The sequence below is a fragment of the Dendrobium catenatum genome, unplaced genomic scaffold (genome assembly GCF_001605985.2).
Source record: "Dendrobium catenatum unplaced genomic scaffold, ASM160598v2 original_scaffold_59640, whole genome shotgun sequence".
In the NCBI taxonomy this organism is placed as follows: Eukaryota; Viridiplantae; Streptophyta; class Magnoliopsida; order Asparagales; family Orchidaceae; genus Dendrobium; species Dendrobium catenatum.
In genome coordinates, this window is record NW_021378092.1 from 367,351 (window position 1) to 393,246 (window position 25,896).

General features: G+C 34.4%; 1 protein-coding gene across 9 annotated transcripts in view; it reads left to right on the forward strand.

Annotated features, from left to right (window-relative positions):
- The window catches only part of LOC110109695 (protein SUPPRESSOR OF PHYA-105 1), a 75,192-nt gene that overhangs the window by 29,183 nt on the left and 20,113 nt on the right, over window positions 1-25,896 (forward strand). For all 9 annotated transcript variants that reach the window (XR_003699520.1, XR_002304606.2, XR_002304605.2 and 6 more), the window contains exons 6-8: window positions 6,550-6,696; window positions 8,286-8,603; window positions 8,711-8,770. Coding sequence is in view for 2 of the 9 variants with exons in the window: in XM_020840890.2 (XP_020696549.1) it covers window positions 6,550-6,696; window positions 8,286-8,603; window positions 8,711-8,770 (525 nt within the window). In the remaining 7 variants the exon portion in view is untranslated. The remainder of the gene's footprint in view (window positions 1-6,549; window positions 6,697-8,285; window positions 8,604-8,710; window positions 8,771-25,896) is intronic.

Genomic DNA, 25,896 nt, shown 5'->3' on the forward strand with positions numbered 1-25,896 from the left:
TGGAATTTGGAAGTATATGTTGGTATGCTGTGATACGATTCTATTACATTGATTCGACTAATGTTATAGACTGATATGATAGATAAGACGACTATTAAAGAGATTTGATGCACGAACTGATTTCTGATTTATTGAGCTTTATGGATTTTCTACTGTTCACTGATTTTATCATTGATGATTTTGGGATTCTATTGTTCATGCATTGATTCTTGTTTCTGTAGCAATTTCCATATCTGCATAGATTCACTGATCATGTGCAACTGACTGTTATGGATTTGATTTGATCATTTGACATGCGTATTACTTTCGTGCCAAGCTTTGATTTCAGTTATAGGCTTTGGTGACCTGCTGGGCTATTTAAGCTCATTATATGTGGTTAACAATTTCAGGTGCAGAGCCTCCCGCGTGAAGCTCCTTTCAGACGCTAGTATGAGTTTTCGTAGTTTATGTTCTGGCTTTGTTTTGTAGCCCGAGCGGCTATTGTACATGTTCTTTTGGACTGTGTATATGAAATGTTGAAATGTGAATTATAGTATTTTGATGTATCTGGTTTCTTTAATGCAATTATCATTTCTGGATGTCTGTATTGGTCTGAGCAAGAAAAGAAAAAAAAAGAAAAAAAAGAGGAAGAAAGTAAGACTGTCAGACGAATCCTTTCACTATGGATGCCTGGGACGTCACACTCTCTCTCTCTCTCTCTCTCTCTCTCTCTCTCTCTCTCTCTCTTTCCTTTTATCTTACTTCTCTCCCTCTCTATTTCTCTTTCTATATCTCTCTATTTATCTAACTCTATATTTCTCACTTCCTTTCTCTCTCTTTATATTACTCTCTCTCCTTCCTTCTCTATTTCTTCCTCTCGTATTTTTTCCTCTCCTGCATTTTCTCCTCTCCCCTTTCTCTCTTTAAAAAAAGAGAAGACTAAAAGAAAAGAAAACTTAAAAAAGAAAAAAAAGGAAAAGGCAAAAAAAGAAAGAAAAGATAATATATATAATATTGCAAATTCATCTCGTTGCCTCGACTGCCCCATCGTTATTGTCATCACCTTGTGTGCAAATGTATAAAACTGAAAACATCCAAAAAAATATCAAAGTCTAGATTGTTATGCATTTGGCATTATGAGTGGAACTTGTGCATGCTTTTCTTAGCACCATAGGAAAAATCGTAGGAGACACTCTTAATGTAGCAGATCCACAATACAAGCACAAAAAGGACAAAATGCCAGCATCAATAAACTCAAAATATAAATGTGCACATTTCAAGGACAAAACATTCACGTGAATAATAGCTACTAGGTCAGGCCCCTAGACATGTTCAATAGTTGAGTTCATGTGAATGATTTCCAAGAGTAGTCCAACCTATTAATAGTCATGGGTTGTACAAGTACCCTAAGCGACACACATAATAAGGAAATCATACACCTCGTAAACAAATAGTATGTCCCATGAACAAACAATATACCCTATGAAAGAAAACTTTTCCAATGTGACAAAACGATGCATCGTTGCATGTTATGGGTTGCACAATTATTTCGATGGGGTGTGTTTGACACATCAAATTTTCAAAAGCAATTTTGTTCGCATGTTCTTCAGATGTATAGTGTAAATGTACTCAGAGTATGCAAATGCTCAAAAAAAAAAAAAAATTGCAAACATACTGATGGGTAGGCATGTGCACTGTAAAAATACTTCAAAGATCATCTGAGCATGTAAGTGTATAAAAAAAATGTACAAGTGCAAATTGTACAAACACCTGCACGTGATTTGATAAATATATTAATTCCCAAACTTGGAGGTTAGAATGTTGATGGGAATAGAAAGAAAAAAAAAATCCAAACTCTTATTCCGAAGAGCATGCTATTGCTATGTAAAACCTACAATCTTTTTTAAAATCGTAGACTCTATTTACTAAATTAAATTTGTCCGCATATGCTTCAACGAACATGCTAAATGCTCATACGTAAAGTCTTAGAACGTTGAGAAGACTGAGAATAAGTTGAGAATAAGTTGAATGCGAATTCATTCCACCCCAAGAGTCACACAATTGTTCTTGAAAAGAGTGCAATCACTTTGAAAATTTGCAAAGTCTCTCTTAAAAAATCAAAATCATTAACATAAATATATGATACTCTCAAGTGGGTTGCTATGTCTATAGGATAGAGTTGAAAGTCTCACATTTCAAGTTTGAACCTCCTCCTTGCAAGGAATACAGTTGATAGAACTTGAAGCTTCTAAGAGATGCCTAAAGATTATATTTTAAATATTTCACCATACATCCTATTATCAAGAAGGACATACGATTACAAAATTTATGGAGATATTTTGTTTTATGTTTATATTAGATCTTTAATGCTAATTACAAAGAAAATTCATTACAATAACTGCAAACTCATGTGCAACACTTGTATGGTAGCTGACATTGTTAATACTTGAGCCTGATCCTCTTTTAGTAAGCTAGCATTGCTAAATAATAAAATAAAATTATTCAAATATCTTGATGATAGTCATGTTGACAGAAAATATCAACCAAATCAGACAATATTTTGAGATGCTCTCAAATCCTTGGACAAATCATTTTTGGCTTCATGTTCAAGAAAAACATCAAAAAAATTTTATAAAATTCAAAATGTATAAGTGAAATCTATCACCTTAATACTAAAAACAATAATCTATTCATCATTTACAACAGTTTGACAATTATGATAATTTTGATGATAAACTCTGTTCACAAAGAATTTATAAAATTTAAAATGTCTAAGTGAAATCTATCACCTTAATGCTAAAAATGATAATCTATTCATCATCCACAATAGTTTGACAATTGTGATAATTTTGATGATAAACTCTGTTCACATAGAGCTAATGTCTTATTAACTATATTATTGTGATTTATTCTCAAATGAACTCTAACTAGTACAGAGGTCACACGATCATTTAATCGGTGATTGTCTCCAAATGGTACCACAGGTAAAGGTCTATGACCGGGCCCCTCTGATTAGGTGATTTTGCCACAAAAGGATACAATTAAATTATGGTTACGACTAGAGTTTACAAACTCACCTGATTAAATGATCGTGTGACCTCTTTACAAAGTCACTCATCCACCTAAGCATCCTCATATCTATAACACTTAACTTAATATTATGCTTCTCTTTTAATGACCAACATTCTGCGCCATAAAGCATGGCAGGGCTCAGCACCATCTTATATAATTTTTTCTTAAGTTTGAGGATTACTTTTCTATCACATAATAAGCCCGATGAATTCCTCCACTTCAACAATCCAACTTGATTTCTAGTTTTCTACTAATAATATCCCCATCTATTCCACCATCACTCTAAACAATAGATCCAAGATATCTAAATATCCTCAATCATTGATTTTAATTCACATTTATTACAAATTTACTTCATATATAAATTTAATATAAATAATTGCTAATTTCTGTTATATATTTAAATATAATTTATGCCTATAAATTATATATATATATATATATATCATAAAAATTTAGTTTTTATATTATATAATTAAATGAATAAATAAATAAACATAAAATATTATTAACTAAAAAGTAAATATTATTTACATTATAAAATAAATTTAACTTATGTTTAAAAATATCTAGTTATATACTTGTTAACTTGAGAAGAGTTACTGTTAGTTCTTTATTACCACTCACCTAGACACTTTAGGTTAGTAATTATGTAATATAGCTTTTTTTAATTGAATGAATAAAAAGTCATATGGATGGTAATGCCATGTGCGTAAGCTGTTGGAGCTTATTTAAAATGATTATTATAACAATTTAAAATTGATTTAAAATGTAAACATATGAATTTGCCATTTTATATTAAATTTATTATATAATTTATTTAATTATAAAATATATAACAAGGTTTTAAAAGGCGAAATCGGGAATCGAGGCGTTTTCTAAGCGAGGCGGCGTAGCCTCGAGGCGGATCGAGGTTTAAGCCTCAAACGATTAAATAAAATTAATTAAAATAAAATAAACAAAAAATACCAAAATATTATGTCAACTATGAATTTGAAGATTTTTCAAGATAATATTACTAGAAATACAAGATTTAAAATAAACTAACTTAAAAAATAAAACATCCCCTAGGATCAAGACCCTAAGCAGGCTCATCATTACTTTGATGTGTTTCCAGAAGAATCTTCATAATTAATGTCAAAGTCATCCTCAACTCTTCTTCATCTATAACATTTTTTCCTTATCTCCTATATCAGTTAAATTTCATTAGCTCTAAAATGAAACAATGGTAACATACAAAATAATTCCATTATATTAAGAATACTTTGATTTTTTTTGAGGTTCCAAATCTCATTTTGGTTTCTTTCTTTTATAATACTTGGTAGTTGCCTTCATTTGTCTTCTTCATTGACATGAGTTTCTCCTTCTACTTCAACTTCAGAAACATCAGCATTCTTAGGAGTAACCCATTCATCATTAGATTGTAACTCATCAACAAGCAAATGGTCAATTTCATTCTCATATTTCCTTGATTCTGCAATTTGAGAGTCTATCTTTCAGTTTTTTGTTAAACATAACATAAACTAGTTTGTTCATTTCGATCTGGCCGCAATCGATTTCTTCTCTTTGTATGAATTTGATTGAAGATGCTCCAATTACGCTCGCATTGCAGAACCCGAACATGTTAGGCTAAGAAACTTTAAACTGCAAAAGCTTTCAATTCAGGAACATCATCTTCAAACTGAGCCCACCAACGTTCTACATGAAGACAAACATGTATTTATGAATATTGTTTGTATGGAAAGATACCGAGTGGTACCGAGCATGTACCGATCGGTATAGAGCATATATTGCTAGTCCGAGCGGTACTGGCTCGGTACCAAGCATGTACTGCTCAGTACTGAGCAATACCTAGCGATACCTAGCAGTACCGAGCATTTACTGAGCGGACAAATGAAAGAAAGCTGAATTAGGAGTTATTCAAGCTTTCGTTATTGCGCGTCAAAGTCAAGGCCCACAACACTGCTCACCTGCTCTTTCGACCTAATCGAGGCCTGAACGTTTCCTGCTTTCGAAACCATTATTGCTTTCGGCTTTGTTTCCTGCGTCGTCTCCTTCCGACTTCGTCTCCTGCACTCACGGCTTCGTCTCCTTCCCTCACAGCTTTGTCTCTTTCCCTCACGGCTTCGCCTCTAGTTCGCCTTTCAATTCTCATTGGAAGCCCTAATCCTATACGCGAACACGAATCGGCTGCATCGTATTTACATATATACCGAAGAAAAAATTTTGAAGCGGTGCCTCGTACTGCCTCGAGGCGTTACTCTCTGATGCGTACGTCTCGTGTGAAAAAATCGTAGGTTTCGCTGGATGGTTCGAGGCGTAAGCCCCGATACGCATGACTTCCGCCTCGACTTGAGGCGCGACTCAATGCGGACGCCTCGTCCGCTTTTTTAATGTTTGATATATAACAGAACATTCGGTTCTTAACAACCAGGACTGGTACACCGGTTTAGTGGTTAAATAGCTAGTTTGAACCGGTTTTATTCGGTTCGGCTCATTGCAAAGCCAGTTTTAGAGAAAATTTGAACCGGGTAGTCAGCCGCTTCCAGGTTGAACCGGTTGGTCCGGACCAGTCCCCCGCACCCCCCCCCCCCCCCCCCCCCCCCCCCCCCCCCCCCCCCACACACACACACACACACACACACAAACACTTTCTTTTTTTTTCTCAATAGTTTGTAAGTTGAAAATCAACTTTGTTGGAACGATATTTTAGGTATGTTCCTAGGGAATTGCTTCCATGTATTTTAGTTCTTTCTTATTTATTTATTTGTTGAGTTTAAGATGTTGTGTTATAATTATATGAATTCATTTTGGTCATCCTATCAACTTCTATCAATGTTTTGACAATTGTTTACCAAACAGTTGCAACTCAGAGAACTGGCCTTTGCATGAAAGATGCCCCTAAAACTCCCGAGTAAAAACTAGTGCTAGCAACTAAAACATGCATCTAAATGTACTTCCAGAAAGTTTTCATTTTATCCCCGCATAGAGATTTCCTTAATCCTTGGATAATCAGGCTATTGCTACTCTATTATATACCATTAGAAGATTTAAAAACATTTGAATCTCCTTTCTTTGTCCTTATCACTCGATTGTCTTCCAAACAAAAGAGCATTTCTTGTTATCTTCCTGGTACTATATTTATGAAGGCGGTAGGAAATATCAGTTCCTTACAACTCACTTGATTGTTGAACCTTTAGTCGGTTAGTGGTATGGGAAGGTTCAATTATTCCTGCATGTTTACTATCTCAATGTTGAGCGGGAATTTTTTGGCTATGTATTTCTTGGTTTAATTATTTTCATATTTGCTATACTGGTTTATTTATTTTGCTGACATTGGCATACCTCTTTACAAATTTTGAGCTTCAATTTTATAATTTCAACGTCAGTCATTGACACTGAAATTTTGCCATGAAATTGGTTGCAATTTTCTCATTAATAGGTAATTAGGTATGCTTTGCAAGGTATTATAATTTAATTGGCTTGGATGCAATGCAGTTATGGGATGCAAACACTGGTCAAGGGTTTACACAGTATGCAGAGCATGAAAAGAGAGCTTGGTCTGTTGATTTCTCTTCAGTGGATCCAACTAAGCTGGCAAGTGGGAGTGATGATTGTTCCGTGAAGCTCTGGAGTATTAAAGAGGTATTCTTTTCATACATTTGAAGAATTTTGCAGTTTAAAGCAATTAGTTGATCCGAAGCTTTAAAAGATAGGCTTCTCTAATAAAAGAATATTTTTCAAGTCGGCTGCATGTTCTTCAGAAGTCCTTCAAAAAATGCACTGATAACTGCATTAGACGAGTTCCTTAAAGCAAGCAGCTATGCCTGAAGCTTTATTTTCTATTACTTGCACTATAAGTTCTTCTTGGTTTGTTATTTTGTTGATGTAGCATCATTCATTTTGTTTTTTTCATTTTTTGTCAAACAGCTGGGTCCTCCACTTGATTTTTTTTTCTTGGCATTGTTGTTTTTTTCCTACGCCTTTAATCTTGATATAAATATTCATAATTGACTTGACTTGTTCGAATATGTATTTCTTGGCTTACTAAACTTTTTAATACTGTTTTGAAGACTAAAAGATGTCAGATAAGTGAGAATGAGTGTGTTAATTCCTATTTTTAAAAAATAAAGGTGATGCACAGGAGTGTGCGAATTATAAAGGAATTAAGTTAATTAATGTGTCATACTTTAAAACTGTGGGAGTGAGTTATGGAGCATAGGTTGCGGCTTCATACTAATGTTTCTCAAAACCAATTTGGATTTATGCCGGGTAGGTCTACTATGGAAGCCATACATTTATTGAGAGTTTGATGGAGAAATATAGAGATAATAAAAAGGATCTACATATGATATTTATTGATTTAGAGAAAGCATATGATAAAGTTCCAAGAGAAGTGCTATGGAGAGTTCTTGAAAAGAAAGGAGTTAATAGCGCTTATATTCAAATCATTAAAGATATGTATGTAGGAGCTATTACTTGTGTTAAAACACAAGGTGGTTTGACCAAGTATTTTCCTATTTCGGTTGGATTACATCAAGGATCAGCCTTAAGTTGAGGAATGCATCAAGCTTGTTGTGCGATAGAAAAGTCCCCCTCAAACTTAAGGGAAAATTCTATAAGATGGTGTTGAGACCTGCAATGCTTTATGATGCCGAATGTTGGTCATTAAATGACAAGCATACAAGCATAATACTAAGTTAAGTGTTGCAGAGATGAGGATGCTTAGGTGGATGAGTGGCTTTACCCTTAGAGATAGGATATGAAATGAGCATATATGTGAAAAGGTTGGAGTAGCTCCAGTTGAAGATAAGATTAGAGAGAGTTGCCTTAGATGGTTTGGTCACATTAAAAGGAGGCCTTCCAATGACCCGATTAGGAAAGTTGAGGTATTAGATTTGACTTATGTTAAGAAATGTAGATGTATGCCTAAAAAGAGTTGGTTATAAAATATTAGAAATGGTTTTTCTTTATTAGATTTAAATGAGAATTTGACTTTTAACCGGACACAATGGTGAAAAAAAAAATTATGTAGCTGATCCCACGTAGTTGGACAAAGGCTTGATGTTGTTGTTGTTCTTGTTGTACTAGCGTTATGGATTCAGTAGGTTATAGAATTTAAAGCCTGTTTTTTATAACCAACTCATTTTTGTAAGTTCATAATTTGTATTTTATATTGTTTAAAGACCTTATATTTAGTTTCTATTGATGGACAACATTTCCATGTGCTGCAGAGAAATTGCATTGCTACAATTAGAAATGTGGCTAATGTGTGCTGTGTTCAATTCTCGCCTCATTCGTCTCATTTATTGACCTTTGGCTCTGCTGATAACAAGATATTCTGTTATGATCTGCGGAACACTAGAGGTCCGTGGTGTACTTTATCTGGACATGGAAAGGCTGTGAGCTATGTGAAATTTGTGGACTCAGACACCCTTGTCTCTGCTTCAACTGATAATACGCTCAAGTTATGGGATCTTAACAAATCCAGCACAAGTGGGCTGTCCAGTAATGCTTGCAGCCTGACCTTTACCGGTCATACCAATGAGAAGGTTGTATAGTTCTATTTTTTTTTTTTTTCCATTTCTAAAACTTGAACTTACTCCACTTTCAGTATTAATTGATGTATATTACGTTTTCTTTGGCTGCTGGACTGCAGAATTTTGTAGGTTTAACAGTTTTAGATGGATTTATAGCATGCGGTTCAGAGACAAACGAAGTAAGTTTATTAATATTATCTTATAGCTCGCACTTTCCAAGTTTTAAGTGTAGCTTGTGTTTACAGCGTATTGAGTTTCAACGTTCTGCTTGTCTGCTATAATGTCTGGATTTACTGTTTTTTTTTTAAATGTTACACTGATTTGGCTAACATTTGGCAGTGTTTTGTTTTGCTCCTTACTGTGGTAATTGCACCTTGTTCGGTTACCAATCCCAACCATCAAATCCACTTTGGACTGTTGGGATCAACTTTTCACAACTAGACTTGAAAAATCTGGGTGGGATTGATTCCAATCTTTTAAAGTGAATTTTGGTGGCTATAGTGATTGGATAAGATCCGAGTTTCCTATTTGAAGCCTTCCACTAATTATTGTCAATCAATCCACTCATGCAAGTCCTCAAGTTTAAAATGCACAAACCCCTATGACATATTTGAATGCCCTCAAAGACCCTCTTATGCAATTCCCCATCTTGTCAATTGGACTCATTGCCCTCATGTGGAGGGTTCTCATCATAATATAGAAAATAATTGCAAGACTAAAATTCAGTGTTTACAATTATCATATCTAGCCTAATATGGAACCTACCATTAGATTCTTAAAAACAAATACTTATTTCTATACTACTTAATGCTACATATTTTATAGCCTTAATTATGAGCTATAATCTTGCATATATCCAACTAATATCTCCCCTCAAATTAATGTTTGTTGTTTAAGAAGAATCAATTTGCTAAAGAAGGAACCAATGATGTTGTTGTGGTGTCATTACTTTCGTAAAAATATCAATAATTTGAATGTTTGTAGAAATATGAGAAAGAGAAATAATATGACTATTGAAAGATTTTTTAATTTTGATGATAAACAATATTAGCAATAATTTGAATGTCTCTAGGATTATTCGTGTGGAGTGAGTTTATTTAAAAAAATCAAGTTCAGATAGAAGTTCAGAAAGCCAAATAATTTTAGGAGCTTGGTATTCAATCTTAGCAGATGATGTAAACTAGTGGTGTGATTCAAGAGGACTTGTGAGCTGGTTTGAACTCGGCTCAATAAATGGTTTGTGGGTCAAGCTTAGCTAGCCTCTGCTCGACTCGTTAGTTTGCGAATTGGTTCATTTAAAAGATATTAACATAAAAGATACATAAAATATATTATAATTCAGGAGTTTAAATATAAAGTTGTTAAACATATCTAAAAATTCTATCTTATTTTCTTTTTTGAAGTGAATTTTTATTATTTATCTTCTAATTTTTTATTTATTTTATAATTTTATTATAATAATTAATTGAATCACAATTATTTTCTCTTTCATTATGAAGAAGCTTGCTCATTAGCCGATTTGAACTCAATTAATTAATCAAGCTCACGCGTAGTCTAGGGGAGCTTAGCTCGACTCGTTTATACCCCTAATATAAACAAGATGGGTTTCTTGTTACTTTTTCATAAAAATAAGAGGCACTAAGAAACATACACCAGCTCGTAACAAACTGTCAGGTATCATGATAGTCTGTTATAGGATAAAGTAAAGAACTAGTTGGAAAGAATAAATCACAATTAATTATCCCAGTAAGATATCGAATGCTTCAACAAACGACAGCTAAATATCATGATGGGTAGTTTGCATAAATTGATGGACTTGCTGAACAATGAAGGAAATATCAAGTTGAGTAATCATCCACTCTCAAAATGCATAAGGATTAGGGAGAAGATTACCCTTTTCATTTTGATACTTTATCTTTACTTTTAATCTATCGGAGTATTCTTGAAAGAAGTGTTTTGAAAGCCTACCAAAGTAATAGATCATGTGAATACTTGTGTTGGTTCAAAAAATATCATAGTCATAAATGTCAACTTTCAAACCTAATAAGTAAAGGCATCAAAATGCTTATGTGGCCTAAAGATGACACAAATGGGTAATGAGTGCTAAATTTGCCCTAGTGATAACAATATCATCAACATAAATCAGGAGAAGATCAATATCACTAGATGTCTTGCAACGAAATAATGATAAGCAATATTGGCTTGGCTAATGATAAAGAAAAGAAGGCTACATGAAACTTATCAAACCATACTCATGTTTCATTTGTCAATCCGTATTGAGAGCGCTTTCGTTTTACATAAATTTAAGGAAGAGGAGGAAATGCCAAGTACAAAAATCATATAAATTTCCTCCTCAAGATCACTATGAAGAAAGGTATTTTTAACATCCATTTAGTAGAGTATCCATCCTTGTGAAGCAACAATAGAGCTAATCATTTACATTGTTGTCATTTTAGGTACATGAGCAAAAAAAAAAAAATTTGTCGTCAACCCCATTTTTTTGTTTGTTGCCAAAAACAACTAAATATGCCTTATAGCAATCCAGAATACAAGTAGAGTGAAGCTTGATTAAGTAAGTTAATTTGTAGTTAATAATTTTAGCATTTGTAGGACAATGGACAACTTCTCATATGGGTATCCTCGAGGACCCAAAGTTTTCAGCCATAAGGCTCAGCTAGATGATCAATTTGCACAGGCTTTGATGACGGGTCTGGCTGAAGAGGTGATTAGACATTTTTGTTCATGCGCAAATTATGATCTAAATCCTTCAAGACTGGTATCAATGCTAGGAAAAACATGTATCTCTTATAAGGCTCAAGATGAGCAGGGAAGAAAATGATGTTTGAAGAAAATAACATGATGAGATACAAGATCTTTTGGCTCATGAATAATAATGAACATATGATGCACATTTAACAAATTAAGCAGAATATTTTTTGCATTCACATGATTGGTAGATAAACTAAACATACAAGCAAAATGCATATTATGGTAGTTGGAATCTCTCTTATGAAAGCATGATAATAATAGGATTCAAACTTTAAGATGAACAAGGTAATATTTTAGTCAAATAGACTATCATGCCCAAGGCTTCATCCCAAAATTTAAATGGAATAGAAGATTTAAGCAACAATGTTTGAACATCAAATGCGTAGGAAGAATACCTAGGAAACAATTCCCATCTTTTGAAGAAAATCATGAAATTCATGACAGATATTCATCCCAAAATCTGATCTTAAAAGTAATGTTGGGAGGATAGTTAATACTTTAGAATTATGGTGAGGAAAATAAATTTAGGTATACTTGTAATCATCAGTGAATGCCACAAAGGATATAAAGTGTATGTGGTATAACATGAGTAATACCCCAGACTAATCAAGTCAAAATAACTTAAGCACAACTACCATGTGATTGAAAAAAGAAGAGGCTTGCTTTTCTTGATTTTACAAGATTAGGCAATAAAAAAGGATAAAAGAGAATTTATCTTTATTATTCAAAGAGATTTGAGTTTATTAAATTAGATAAAATAATATCATTTGGATGACTTAAATGTTTGTGCCATAGTTCATAATTTTGATTTATTGTTGTACAAGACAATGAGACAACCTTGTAAATTAAAGAATAGAAGGGAAATCATTGTCCAACTATAGGTCCCTTCACAAGTATCGTTCAATTCACCTGATTCTTTATAATGCAGCCATTATAAAAAAATCAAATATCACAGTTATTATCAATTAGTTTATATACTAAAATAATATTAGTACAAAGCTAAGAAGACTGTCTTTTTTATCATATAATTTATGCCTCAATAAAAATTAATAGGCAATTGACTACCCTTAACAATATAAATAGAGGATCAACCATGATATGGTTCAATATTGAAGATGCGATGAATGAGTCATGTGATCGGATGCAGGAAAACCCACAAACCAACTTGGAGGTAGGAGGTAGAAAAGATCTATAAATTTTAGCCCTAAGGCCGTTTGGGCTTGATGATTATATGCTGAACCATTTCAAAAGATGTTGAAGTGACGACTTGATCATCAGCAACCGTTTGTTTGGCATATGTTTGGCAGTTATAGGGATGATTAGAACATTCTTTAATAATGTGATGCTTCTTACAACAACAACATCAAGCTTTTGTCCCACTATGTGGGGTCGGCTACATGAAGCCTTTTTCTCCATTGTGCCCTGTTAAAAGTCAAATTTTCATTTAAATCTAATAAAGAAAGATCGTTTCTAATATTTATGACCAAGTCTTTTTAGGTCTACCTCTACCTTTCTTAATATAAGTCAAATCTAATATCACAACATTCTTAACCGTGTCATCAGAAGGCCTCCATTTAATGAGACCAAACCATCTAAGGAGACTCTCTCTAATCTTATCTTCCACTGGAGCTACTCCAACCTTTTCACGTATGTGTTCATTTCGTATCCTATCTCTAAGGGTAAAGCTACTCATCCACCTGAGCATCCTCATCTCTGCAATACTTAACTTAGTATTATGCATCTCTTTTAATGGCCAACATTCGGCACCATAAAGCATTGCAGGTCTCACCACCATCTTATAGAATTTTTCCTTAAGTTTGAGGGGGACTTTTCTATCACACAACAAGCCCGATGCATTCGTCCACTTCAACCATCCAACTTGAATTTTGCTGATAATATTCACATCTATTTCACCATCACTCTGAACAAAATATTCAAGATATCTAAAACATGTACTCTTATTAATGACTTGATCGTCCAAAGTCTCAATCCCCTTACTAGGTCTATTTTTACTAAAATTACACTCCATATATTTAATTTTACATCTACTCAAGCGAAAACCTTTAGACTCTATGGTTGACCTCCATCATTCAACTCCCTCTCTAGTCTTATCAACAATAAGAATATCATTAGTAAAAAGCATACACCAAGGTACATCCTCTTGCAAATGTCAAGTGAGAAGATCCATGACTAAAGTATAAAGATATGGGCTTAAGGCTGATTCTTGATGTAATCCAACTGAAATAGTTGGTCAAACCACCTTGTGTTTGAACACAAGTAGTAGCTCATGCATATATATATCTTTAATAATTTGAATATAAGCGTTATTTACTACTTTCTTTTCAAGAACTCTCCATAGCACTTCTCTTGGAACTTTATCATATGTTTTCTCTAAATCAATCAATAGCATATGTACATCCTTCTTATTCTCTCTATATTTCTCCATCAAACCTCTCAATAAATTTATGTTTTCCATAGTAGACCTACCCGACATGAATCCAAAATGATTTTGAGAAGCATTATTATCACGCCACAACCTACGCTCCATAACTCGCTCCCATAGTTTTAAAGTATGACGCATTAACTTAATTCTTCTATAATTCGCACAATCCTGTGCATCACCTTTATTTTTAAAAATAGGAATTAACACACTCAATCTCCACTATATGGCATCATTTGAGTCTTCAAAACAGTATTAAAAAGTTTAGTAAGCCAAGAAATTCCTTCATCTATTTTAGTCTGATTCTGCGTAACCCAAAAACTCAAAATTGACCTAATTATCATTTTTTTCGAGTGAACGGGTTATTTTTCGAGCTAACCGACTCGAATTTGTATCACAGGAGTCTTGTTGATCTAAACAAATTATACTTATTATATAATAAATAGGTCAAACGGGTTAGGATTGGGTTAGGCAATTTCCAGTCTAAAATTTTGACACTATGATAAACTGGTAGATTTTAGGTCAAGCATATTTGGATCGGGTCATCTTCGAGTTAGACCAAAATGAGATATGTCAACCCGAATTAACACCCCTAGTTTGCAGCGATATGCATGTAGTCAATTCAATTAAACCATTATGCTTATCCTATCTCTCTCCCTTTGGCTTCCTATTGATTTGCATAAGCAAATGCATTATCTATCATACATTAAATGTTGTGAAAGGTATTTAGTGTCGTAAGATGCGCTCTTCACAAAATAATTATTTAAAGCCCACATTTATAATAGATGGGTTATGATACATCAGATTGGCACGATTATCCTAAAATTCAAGATGAAATTCCATAAAAATTTTGATCTCTTCTTTTGTTCATGAAACTTTAGCATAAATGATTTTAAAAAAATATATTTAATTCATAAATTTTGAAATTTGGAGAAATAATATTGGATGGAGATTGTCATTTGTATAAGTAGCAATCACAATTTAAATGGAAATGGTTAACTGCATTATTTAGATTATAAATCTTTTGTAAATATATTTAAGTTGATTGATATGGTTGACATGATATCCTTAGAAGATATTCTATGGAGAGAGGAGTTTCTTCAGTAATAATCACCTATATGAAAGCATACAAATTTGTATCCAAGTGATGTCAGTGTTTTCTTGCTCAAGTAAACGATACAAATAAGGAAGTTAAAGAGTTGAAAGTTATACCTGTAATCAGAGAGTATCTATAATTATTTTTTGATGATTTACCAGGATTTCCATCAGAAAGAGAGATAGACTTCACTATTGAATTGATACCGAGTTTAGAACTAGTGGCAAGGGCACCTTACAGGATGGCAGTCAAAGAATTACAGCACCATGGGGAGCTCCAGTACTGTTTGTAAAGAAGAAAGATTGGAGCTTCAGAATGTGCATAGATTACAGAGAACTGAATAAGCTTACTGTTAAGAATAAATATCCATTGCCCAAGATTGATGATCTTTTTGATCAACTAGAAGGAGCTATAGTTTTCTCTAAAATTGATTTGAGATATGGATAATATCAGTTACGGATTAAGGAGAAAGATATAGCAAAGACAGCTTTCAGAACCAGATATGGCCACTATGAGTTTGTAGTAATGCCATTTGGAGTGACTAATGCACCGACTATATTTATGGATTTAATGAATATAATTTTTAAGTCATTTATGAACATTTTTGTGATTGTGTTTATTGATGATATTCTGATTTATTCAAGAAAAGAAGAGAACCATTCTAATCATTTATGGGCCGTGTTGCAGACATTAAAGGAGAACAAGTTATATGCAAAATTTTTAAAGTGTGAATTTTAGCTGAGCATTGTAACATTTCTTGGACATGTGATTAATGGTAAAGGTATTTCAGTCGATCAGAATAAAATTCAAGCCATATCAGATTAGCCAAGGTTAACGATAGTTTCAGAAGTGAGGAGTTTTCTAGGACTTGTCGGTTATTACAGGAGGTTTATAGAGGGTTTTTCTCATATTGCAATGCCGTTATCCAGATTAACTCAGAAAGCAGTGAAATTTGAATGGAGTGATCAGTGTGAATGAGCTTTCCAGAAGTTAATGAATTGTCTAGTGACTGTCCCAATTTTGACAATTCCATCAGGTTTAGAAGGGTTTCAAATTTTCTGTGATGCTTCCTTAAGGGACTTGGATGTCTACCGATGCAGCATGGTAGAGTGGTGGCTTATACTTCAAGGCAACTAAAAATTCATTAAAGAAATTACCTCACTCATGATTTAGAATTGGCAGTTGTAGTTTTTGCACTTAAAATATGGAGACATTACCTATATGGGGTCAGATGTGAAGTGTTTACAGATCATAAGAGTCTCAAATACATTTTCAAAGAAAAAGAGCTTAATTTGAGACAAAGAAGGTGGTTAGAGCTCATTAAGGATTATAATTTGGACATACAGTATCATCCTGTAAAGGCAAATATAGTTGCAGATGCACTTAACAGAAAAGTTCTTGGAAATGCAAATTGGCTAATCACCCAGCAGGAGCAGATAATCAAAGATATGAAAAAGTTAAATATTTCAGTGGTCAATCAGAAAGAGACTAAAGATATGTTTTTAAATCACCTAGTGATCAAATCTACTTTGAAAGATATAGTGCTCAATTTATTATCTCAAGATGAGAAATTTCAAAACATCATAAAGAAAGTATAAGCAGGACAGAGAATTTTGTTATGGATGGAGAAGGATTATTAAAATATAAAGACAATATCTGTATTACAAATGTTGGAAGCTTAGGAGAAGAGATATTGCAAGAAGCTCACCTCTCAACATATGAAATTCACCCAGATAGTACAAAGATGTATCAGGAACTTAGAGGATTGTTTTGGTGGCCACGAATAAAGAGTGTTGCAGAATTTGTAGCAAAATGTATTCCCTGTATGATGATTAAAGCAGAACATCAAAAGCCAACTGACAACTACAACCTTTATACCTGAGTGGAAATGGGAAGACATTGCAATGGATTTTGTGATTGGATTACCCAAGTCAAGATAGAGTCGAGATGCAATATGGGTTATTTTTGACCGATTAACGAAATCAGCTCATTTCTTACCAATCAGACAAACAAATTAGTGGAGAAGTTGGCAAAATTATATGTTGATGAAATTGTGAGATTGTATGAAATTCCAAAATCTATCGTTTTAGACAGAGATGCCCGTTTCAATTCTAAATTGTGGAAAAAAATTTAGGAAGCTTTGGGCACGCGACTAACTTTCAGTACAGCATTTCATCCACATATAGATGAGCAATCAGAAAGAACAATTCAGACTTTGGAGGATTTAATGTGATTATGTGTTTTAGATTTTGGAGGAAATTGGGAGACTCATATACTATTGATTGAATTTTCTTACAACAACAATTTTCAAGCTAGCATTGGAATGGCATCATATGAGGCTCTTTATGGAAGAAAATGCATAACACCCTTGTGTTGGGTAGAAACTAGTGAAAGAAAGGTAATTGGAATTGAACTAGTAGATGAGGCTACTAGAAAAATCAGATTGATCAGAGACAGGCTAAAGGCAGTTCAAGACAGGCAACTGAAGTATTATGATGCAAAGCACCGACCAGTAGAATTTGAAGTAGGGGAATTTGTTTTCTTAAAAGTCAGTCCAATGAAAGGTGTGCAAAGGTTTGGAAAGGCGGGAAAATTGAGCCCAAGATTCATAGGTCCCTATGAAATCATTGAAATGATTGGAAATATGGCATATAGATTGAATCTGCCAGGACACATGCAAGGAATTCATAATGTATTTCACATATCAGTGCTTCGGAAGTATGTCTCAGATGATTTAAAGAGAATCCAGTCCAAATCAATTGACTTGCAACCTGATTTGAAATATGTTGAGGAACCTGAATGAATATTGGATTATGATGTAAAACAGTTGATGCATAGAGCAATACCTTTTGTGAAGATTTTGTGGAAGCATAGATCAGAAAGAGATGCCACTTGGGAGAAAGAAGCATAAATTAAAAGTCAATATCCTCATCTCTTTAACTAAGGTACGTTTCCTTTTACTTCATTTAATTTCGAGGACGAAATTTTTTTTTAGGAGCGGAGATTGTAATGAACCGGTTTGGGATGACCTGATCAACCGAACCAGCCAAACCCTTATATTAATTCACGACCCAACAGAGAGGGAGTCGGGATGGTTTTCGCGAATGAAGAAGGGCGGGCGGACGGCCGATTTCGCGCGAAGGCTTGGGGAGATTTTCTTACGCCATTTTAAGCAAGCGACCGTGTTAGAGGATAAGATTAAACAACTCTTTTTCGTTCATATTATTATAGAAGCAAAGGTTTGGGAGAAATGACGGTGGAAGAGAAGAACAAATTGGGAGGAAATAGGGAAAAAGTTTGTTTTCCCATATATTTTATAAATTGTTCCTAATATTTTCTCTAAGTAGTGTAAACATTTAATTTGATAATAAGGAAGGCATTTGGAAGCGAGGAAAGGAGATTTGTGAGGGAGAAAGAAAGTTTTTTTTTTGGATTTGGAAGATTCTCTCGTTGTAAGTAAAATATATTTCATATAATTTTTCTTTGTCATTTATGTTAAAGCATAATAGTATTATGAAAATTTATATTGTTTAAATTCTTAGAATTTGAGAAAATTTAGAAGAGAAGAGACCAAGTTAAAGGAGTTGGGTGCTTCAAGAATTCAATAGGAAAGAGAATCTGTTACGAGGTATGAAAGAAATTCAATACTTATTGAATTCAATACTTATTCAAATTGAGATTTAACATTAATTAATTTGTTATATTCTTGTGAACAGTTAACGACATCCAAACTGCACGATTATTGAAAGAAGAACTAAAGTGGGTATTTACCAAAGTTTAAATTTTCTTTATTTCATTTTCTATTTTCATTTTGAAAGAAGTAGATATGTAATTGTTTAGACTTATGATTTCTTCTACTGTTAGAAATGATTACCTGAAATAAGTAACGGTATGTACGAGTACAAATATGTGAATGAAAAGGATATTTATAAATGAGTATGTCAAAGAAATATAAAGTAAAGTTTAGAAAGCAATCATACATATGTATATGATTCGTACATGCAAGTAAAAAGTATATATATATATATAAACACATTATACATGAAGGGATGAAGAATAAATAAAAAAGAAAAAAGGATATACATGAAAAGTACAGGAGTCACCCCCGTATGGTACTGGCTGGGGAAGCAATGTATCCGTGCACGAGAAATGGAAATGGAAATGAAAAAGGAAATAAAAATGGAAATGGATGTACATTTGGTATATTAAAACGGTGCTCATGTACAATTAAATAGGAAAATGAATGTATATTAAAGTAAATCTTTTATTATGTAAATGGAAATTTTATAATGTGCATAATAGACCGTATGAAATAAAATGAATAGAAATTAAAGAAAAGTATGCCACTTGTTAAATGAATAGACTTACAAAACTCATAAATTGTATTATAATGTTTATGTTAATTGTTAATGATTACCCACTGAATTTACTTAGTAAACTCAAACCATAAATTTAAATGTTCCAGGTAAATCCCCAAAGAAAAAGTAATGGGTGAAAGAGAATTCATCTATAGAAGACGAGATGCAAATGACTACATGTAAAATAACTGATGAAAATGTTTAGTTTGGTTTTAGATTTATTAAAATTTTCTTTGTGATTAGTGGCTCTTTAGTTAATAGAATAGTTTATGTTGATGAGTTATTATTATATTGATGGAAATGTAATATCGTCTGACTTTTCATACCTGCCTCGTTAGATCAAGCATCTGGGCCAGGTCGTGACATCTATTGGGCTTGGTTATAAGACCCACAACTCGGGCCACTTAGCTTATAAGGCTAAGTTGCAAAATTCATTATTAGACAACTCCTAAGGAAGCAATAAGACTTATCTAACTAAAATCTTTGTGCTATCCTTAGTAGAGGCCGTAAGTCCTTACCCAAATCTAGTCAAAAGGACAACTCTTATTGAAAAATTAAGGCAAAAGCTTCGAGAGAGAATTTCATCTTTAAATAATGCTTTGAAATACAATAATTATAATTCCTATGTTGAAAACATATGAAATTGCTATTGTAGGATCTCCTACCCAAGTAATTAAAGACTTTGGGCATCCTAGCCTATAAGGTTAGGTTGTAAGACTCATTATCAAGCTACTTCTAAATGAAGTCGTAAGACCTACGTTTTAGAAAAATTGTTAAATAAATATCAATGATCATAAACCTCAAACAATTTAATTTAAACCTATGGGCATCTTTAGTCTAAAGGATTAAGTTGTAAGACCCGCTTTTCAGGCTACTTCCTAAGGGAAGCCATAAATCTTACCCAAATAATTAAAATTCTCGTGCAGCCTCGCTGTATAGTTAGGTTGTAAAACCCATCATTGGGCAACTCATAAATAGAATAGTATGCCCCATTCCAAATTAAATCCCCGGGCTACTTTCTACGAAAGTCGTAAGTCCTAACCTAAATTTAAATCCCTGGGCTACTTCCTAAAGAAGCCATAAGATCCACTCTAAACTAAATTTATGGGTTACTTATAAACAAGGTTTAAAATTTCGTAAATAAGCCTCGATGCGTTTTTTGTCCGTGAGGCGAGGCGTAAGCCTCAAGGCGGTGTGAGGCGTAAACCTTACGGACGCAGAATTGTGTAAATGAGAATTTAAGGATTTTAACATGTAAATAATAGCAAGATTCTATCATACAATAAAAACATCAAAATGACAAGTGGAATTAGTGAAAATTAAGAAAAGAGATGCAATAAAATCATGTTTTAATGTACAAAATCACAAAATTATAGTCTATCAAAACTGTCAAAGTACAAATAAGAATTAACATATATAATCCAATCATATCCCATCACTAAATGGTTCTTCCAGAGAATCTTCTTCTCTAATTGTATATATGAATGTCATATATTCATCATCTTTAATGTGACTTACTTTTCTCTTCCATGTTCAATAAGAATGATCATTATCATGTTACTTGCTCACTTGATATAAATATAATGTAATAGCATATAAGAAGTTGTGGAATACCTTTATTTGGATGTTGTGCTGTAGAGCTAGTGGATGTGTGTGGTGTGGTACTAGTGGATGTGCCCACTTGATCTGCTTCGCCCCTCAAGACATCCACATTTAGATCTTCTAGTTGCAATTCTGATAATGGCAAATCTGTCTCATCATTTATGAACCACTCATTATTAGATGCCACGTCATCACACACCAAAGGGTCCTCATCATCCTTCAATCCCTTATTTCTCAACCTCTTTTCTCTCAATCTCTTGTTGTGCATAATATACACAAGGGAGTTCATTCTAAGTGTTGAAAGTCGATTTCATCTTTTTATTTGCACTTGATTATATGTACTCCAGTTTTGCTCACACCCAGAAGAAGAATAAGTGAGGCCCAAAACTCTGCAACTCAGGGGTGGAATCATCAAATTGGATCCACCATTTAACTATTTTCAAGAAGAAAAATGATAATCAGAATATATTAAAGTGTTATGCATTTAAAAAAATAAGTATACTTGGAGACCATTTGACAATAGTTGATTTTGCTACTTGCAGACTAAAAAATCCCTCCTTATTTTGAAATAGAACAAGTTGTAAATCTGCAAGCTTCCTAACGGTCTGGTCCGGTATAAGACGTTCCATGCAATGATACAAGCCAAGCTTCACCTTCGGGTTTGAGGATTTCCTCTCTGAATATGAAATTGATGATTGAGATAATATGTTGTTGCAAGTAGATGACGGTGTAACTGTACCTCCCACCGAGCATCAATGATATCCCAAATATCTCTATAACTTGCCTCCTCTCCTCCCAAATTATGTGCAATCAACTCCTTCACCTCATCCATTGCATTATAAATAAAATTCATGGCTGATTTCTTCTTGGCATCCACTAAATTTAGGACTTATACCAAGGTGTTGCAACCCATGACTCCGAGTTTGAGATTTTGATGATGACAAATAATGATTTTCTGAACTATCTATTCATTGAATATCATTTGATTTCTGCTATTGCCTGTGAGTACTAACATTTCAAGAAAATCACAACAACAGGAAGATTCAAGACTAGTTAGATTAGGAGTGTGAGTCTGAAACAATGTAATTTTATATATATATTTTTAGTCTGGCCACAAAATGTATGTAAGTCTGAGCAACCATGCACACACAGGGGGAGGGTTTTAAAAGTAAAAATGTAGATATTCTTTCTATGGTGATCGTACTGTACGAATTTATTTCGCATTGTATGATCTGATCTTGCAAAACGTTTTTTTGTGAATAGATCGTACTATACGAATACAATCTTATTGTACGATATGTTACAAATTCAAAACCCTAGCCATCAAATTAACTTAAGTTATTCTCAATCGTTCGTACTGTACGAAACAATTCGTACTGTATGACGTATTTTAAATACTTAAATTAACCCGTGATTAGTGGAATAAATCAAGGCCTAATTACTGATTGATAATCGTACTGTACGAACACGTTCGTACTATACGATGAACAGAGACGAATTCTGATCGTCCCAGAGATCGTTCTGGACGATCCCTTGTTTTTGCCTCATCGTACTGTACGATGTAGATCGTACCATACGATGAACAGATACGACATTTGATCGTCCCGGAATTCGTTCTGGACGATGCCTTGATTTTGACCATTCGTACTATACGATGTGGATCGTACCATATGATGTACAGAGATGACTTTTGCTCGTCTCGGCTATCGTCCTGTACGAGCAGTAGTGTTGAGTATCGTACCGTACGATTTATTATCATACTGTACGATTATATTTTGAACTGTTCGTACACCTTCGTACCAGGACAAGGCATATTATACATATCGTACTGTACGATATGAAATCGTACTATACGATAGTAACAACTACTTCGAAAATTTCAGGAATTTTGGAGCCCGATTTATGTGTCAAAATTGTTATGTTTTGACAGAGACAAAAAGAGGGGAATGTGATTAGAGAGGGAATCCTTGGGAGAGCTCTTGAGAAGTTTTTAGGGTTTGAGAGAGGAAGGAGAATGTTAGCTTGGTGAAGGAGAAGAGGTGTGAGGGAGATCAAACGGTTGCTCCGTTCTTGCTGCATCTTGCTCTTCCTGTGGCCTGGGAAGAACTTGTGGGAGGCTCTATGAGGGGGAGACTCTTCTACATCCGGGACCTTGAAGGTGCTCTGCCTTCTCCAGGAGGGAGAAAAACGAGAAGGTAATCTGCCGTCGCCAGGAGAGTGAAAACAGCGCTTGGCACTCCGCCACGCCGGGTTGGTGAAAGTGAGTCTTGTAAGGGCTTCTCCGCCTTGCCGAGGGGGGCAAAAGGATAGCTATAGTTTGTAGTGAAATTCCCGGAACGGAGGACTCCGGGGAGTAGACGTAGGCCATGGTTTGACTGAACCACTATAAAATTCTGGTGTGCTCTTTTCTTATTGCTTTGTATTTTTTGCTTGCACTTTATTTTCATAATATTTTCTTGGTGAAAACTATGAAAGAAAAAGGATTTCATTGTTGCACGTTGAGTTCAATTATTTGCCTTCGTAGTAGTTAAAGTTTTTATGTTAAAAATTTAAAAATATCAAAAAAATTAGAACTCTTGCTTAGGTGTTTAATTATTGCTATACCTTGAAAGAGCACTCTTATGTTGAGGTAAATCACCAAGTTCCTCCAATATAAGATCAATGCAGTGTGCTGTGCAGGGGATCCAATACAGGTGTTTCCTCTTCTCCATTAACATCTGACCAGCTGCTTTGTATGCAATAGCATTGTCAGTCACTACCTGAACAACCAATTACTCTCCAATCTCCTCAACAACCCCATCTAGTAAATTGAAAATGAATTCAGCATTTTTAACCTCATCATAAACACAGTCCTGTAGGGATTGTTGACAAGGATATTAATCAAGTTTCTACTCTTCATGTTAGACCACCCATCTGACATAATGGTAACACCAGTCTCAATCCATGTTCATTTAATCTCATCAATGTTATGTTATGTGTTCTGCAGCTCCTTTAAAATCCATGTTCGCAACTCGTACATGGAATGTTTCTTAAACCCTCTCCCATACACCGCAGCATATTGAAGTAGGCCGGTGATGTCGCAACATTAAATGGTATGGCATTCTCAAAAAAAAAAATCTGCCAATATCCACGCTAACCTGCCGTCGACCCTCTCTGGTACCAGCCACAGGCATCATCTGTGCTTGTCCTCTATTCTCTCCTGGAGTAGTCATATATTGGTTCATAGGACTCCGCGCACCTCTATTATGTATAGTGAAGGAAGAGCCCTTTCCATTCTTTCTCCCAAAGTAAGCACCATGTTCGACCCTTTCCTCAAATTGCTCCTATTGTAAATGTTTGGTCATCGTACTCTTTTTCATATAAGCTGTAATTTATTCCTTCATGTTATCCGGAACATTCGCACAAGGTGCTACATTCTTATGTGAGCCGGATAAGTGCCTTCATGCAAGTTACTCCTCCCTTCATCACTTTATCACAAAAATTGCATTTTAAATAAACATACATCTTCTCGCCGCCTCCTACATCAACTTGTACACTGTACTTCCAAGAAGGATCATGCCTTAATGATGTATTAGACTTCTCCTTGCCCCTTACCATATTTCCTAAAGCACAAATGCAAAATAAAACAAAAAATCTCAAAAAAATTAAAACCCTAAATTTTCTTTCATTTGAAAAATCTTTTGTTGAAGTAAAACAAAATACCTAAAATCATTTGTAGACTTCTCCTAGAGGGCGGCCGGACAATTCAAGCTCGCCGGAGTGAGGCGGCGCTGGCAGGAGAAGCGGCGGGTAGGGAGGCCGAGCGGACGTGCGGGTTTTTTTGCCTGCTTGATTTCGGGTAGGTTGTATGAAAGGGGAGGAAGAAACTTATTTCACTTAAGTGTGTGGGTCCCGGTTTATATAGGCGTGCACCTCACACGGAATTGCGTATTTCTTCCTTGAGGCGTGCCCACAGTGGAAGAGGCGTACGCCTCATGAGGAACCAGAATTTCTTAGGTAATGAGGCGATTTTGCCCAGAATTGCGCAGATGATTGCGCAATTTTAAACTATGCTTCTAAACGAAGTCATAAATCTCAAACTAAATAAATCTCTGGGTATTCTAATAGATGTAAATCTCAAAACACTAACAAAATTAAAACCCACATTTAACCACTTCAGTCTACTCGGGATCCCTGAGAGGAGGTAACTTATGATTGCTAATCAGATTCCATAGACACTGCGCTCAATGATTGTTATTGTTGGTAGACTGAAAACTACGGTATACCCGGGACAACGGAACCATGGGATTTTGATCGGGTTTATCTCCATTTCTCCTACAATTGAGATTAAAATTACCTAAAAGTTATTCATCCTTAATCGAGAGTTCTCTCTTACGTAGTAAGAAGGGTAATTAATTATAAGTGCTTGCGCTTATAGGAAATAAGGATCCCAGTTTTATAAACCCTGACATTACCCTCAGGAGAAATTTGTTTAATTTCAATCTGACTTAAGGGAAGTGGAATCCTACGGCTGTAAAACATGATTCTTGCATTTGTACCATTTTTCTTGAGCCAACAGATGTCGAGCATCGTCAGGTACTGGATGCATTGGAGGGCAGAGCTCTTGGGCAATTGTCGTGCTTTCAAAAATAATGTAGAGTTGCAAGCATCTCCTTGTCAACTTTTTTGGATTCAGAGATAGGCGAGATTGATGTTGTTGAGTGAGATGACTGGAGACATAGCTTTACTTGTGGTAGAGAAGGTTGATGAGAAAGGGTTATTGAATGACTTGCATTGGCAAGCATAAGATGGTTCTTATTCTATGTTAATCGAATTCCTGACCCACATCATTAACAAGGCTAAAATTCAATTATTACAAAAATTATAATTTAGCTTAGGGGTTGTTTGGTTTGCTGAAAAAGAAATGCAGTGTAAAGTAAATACAGTGTAAAGTAAATACTTTGAGGTTGTTTGGTTGTCTGTAAATTTAATGCATAAGAATTTTTATTTTATTTCGTTGAGCGTATGCATAGTAAAGTAAAATCCTACTTGAGACATTTA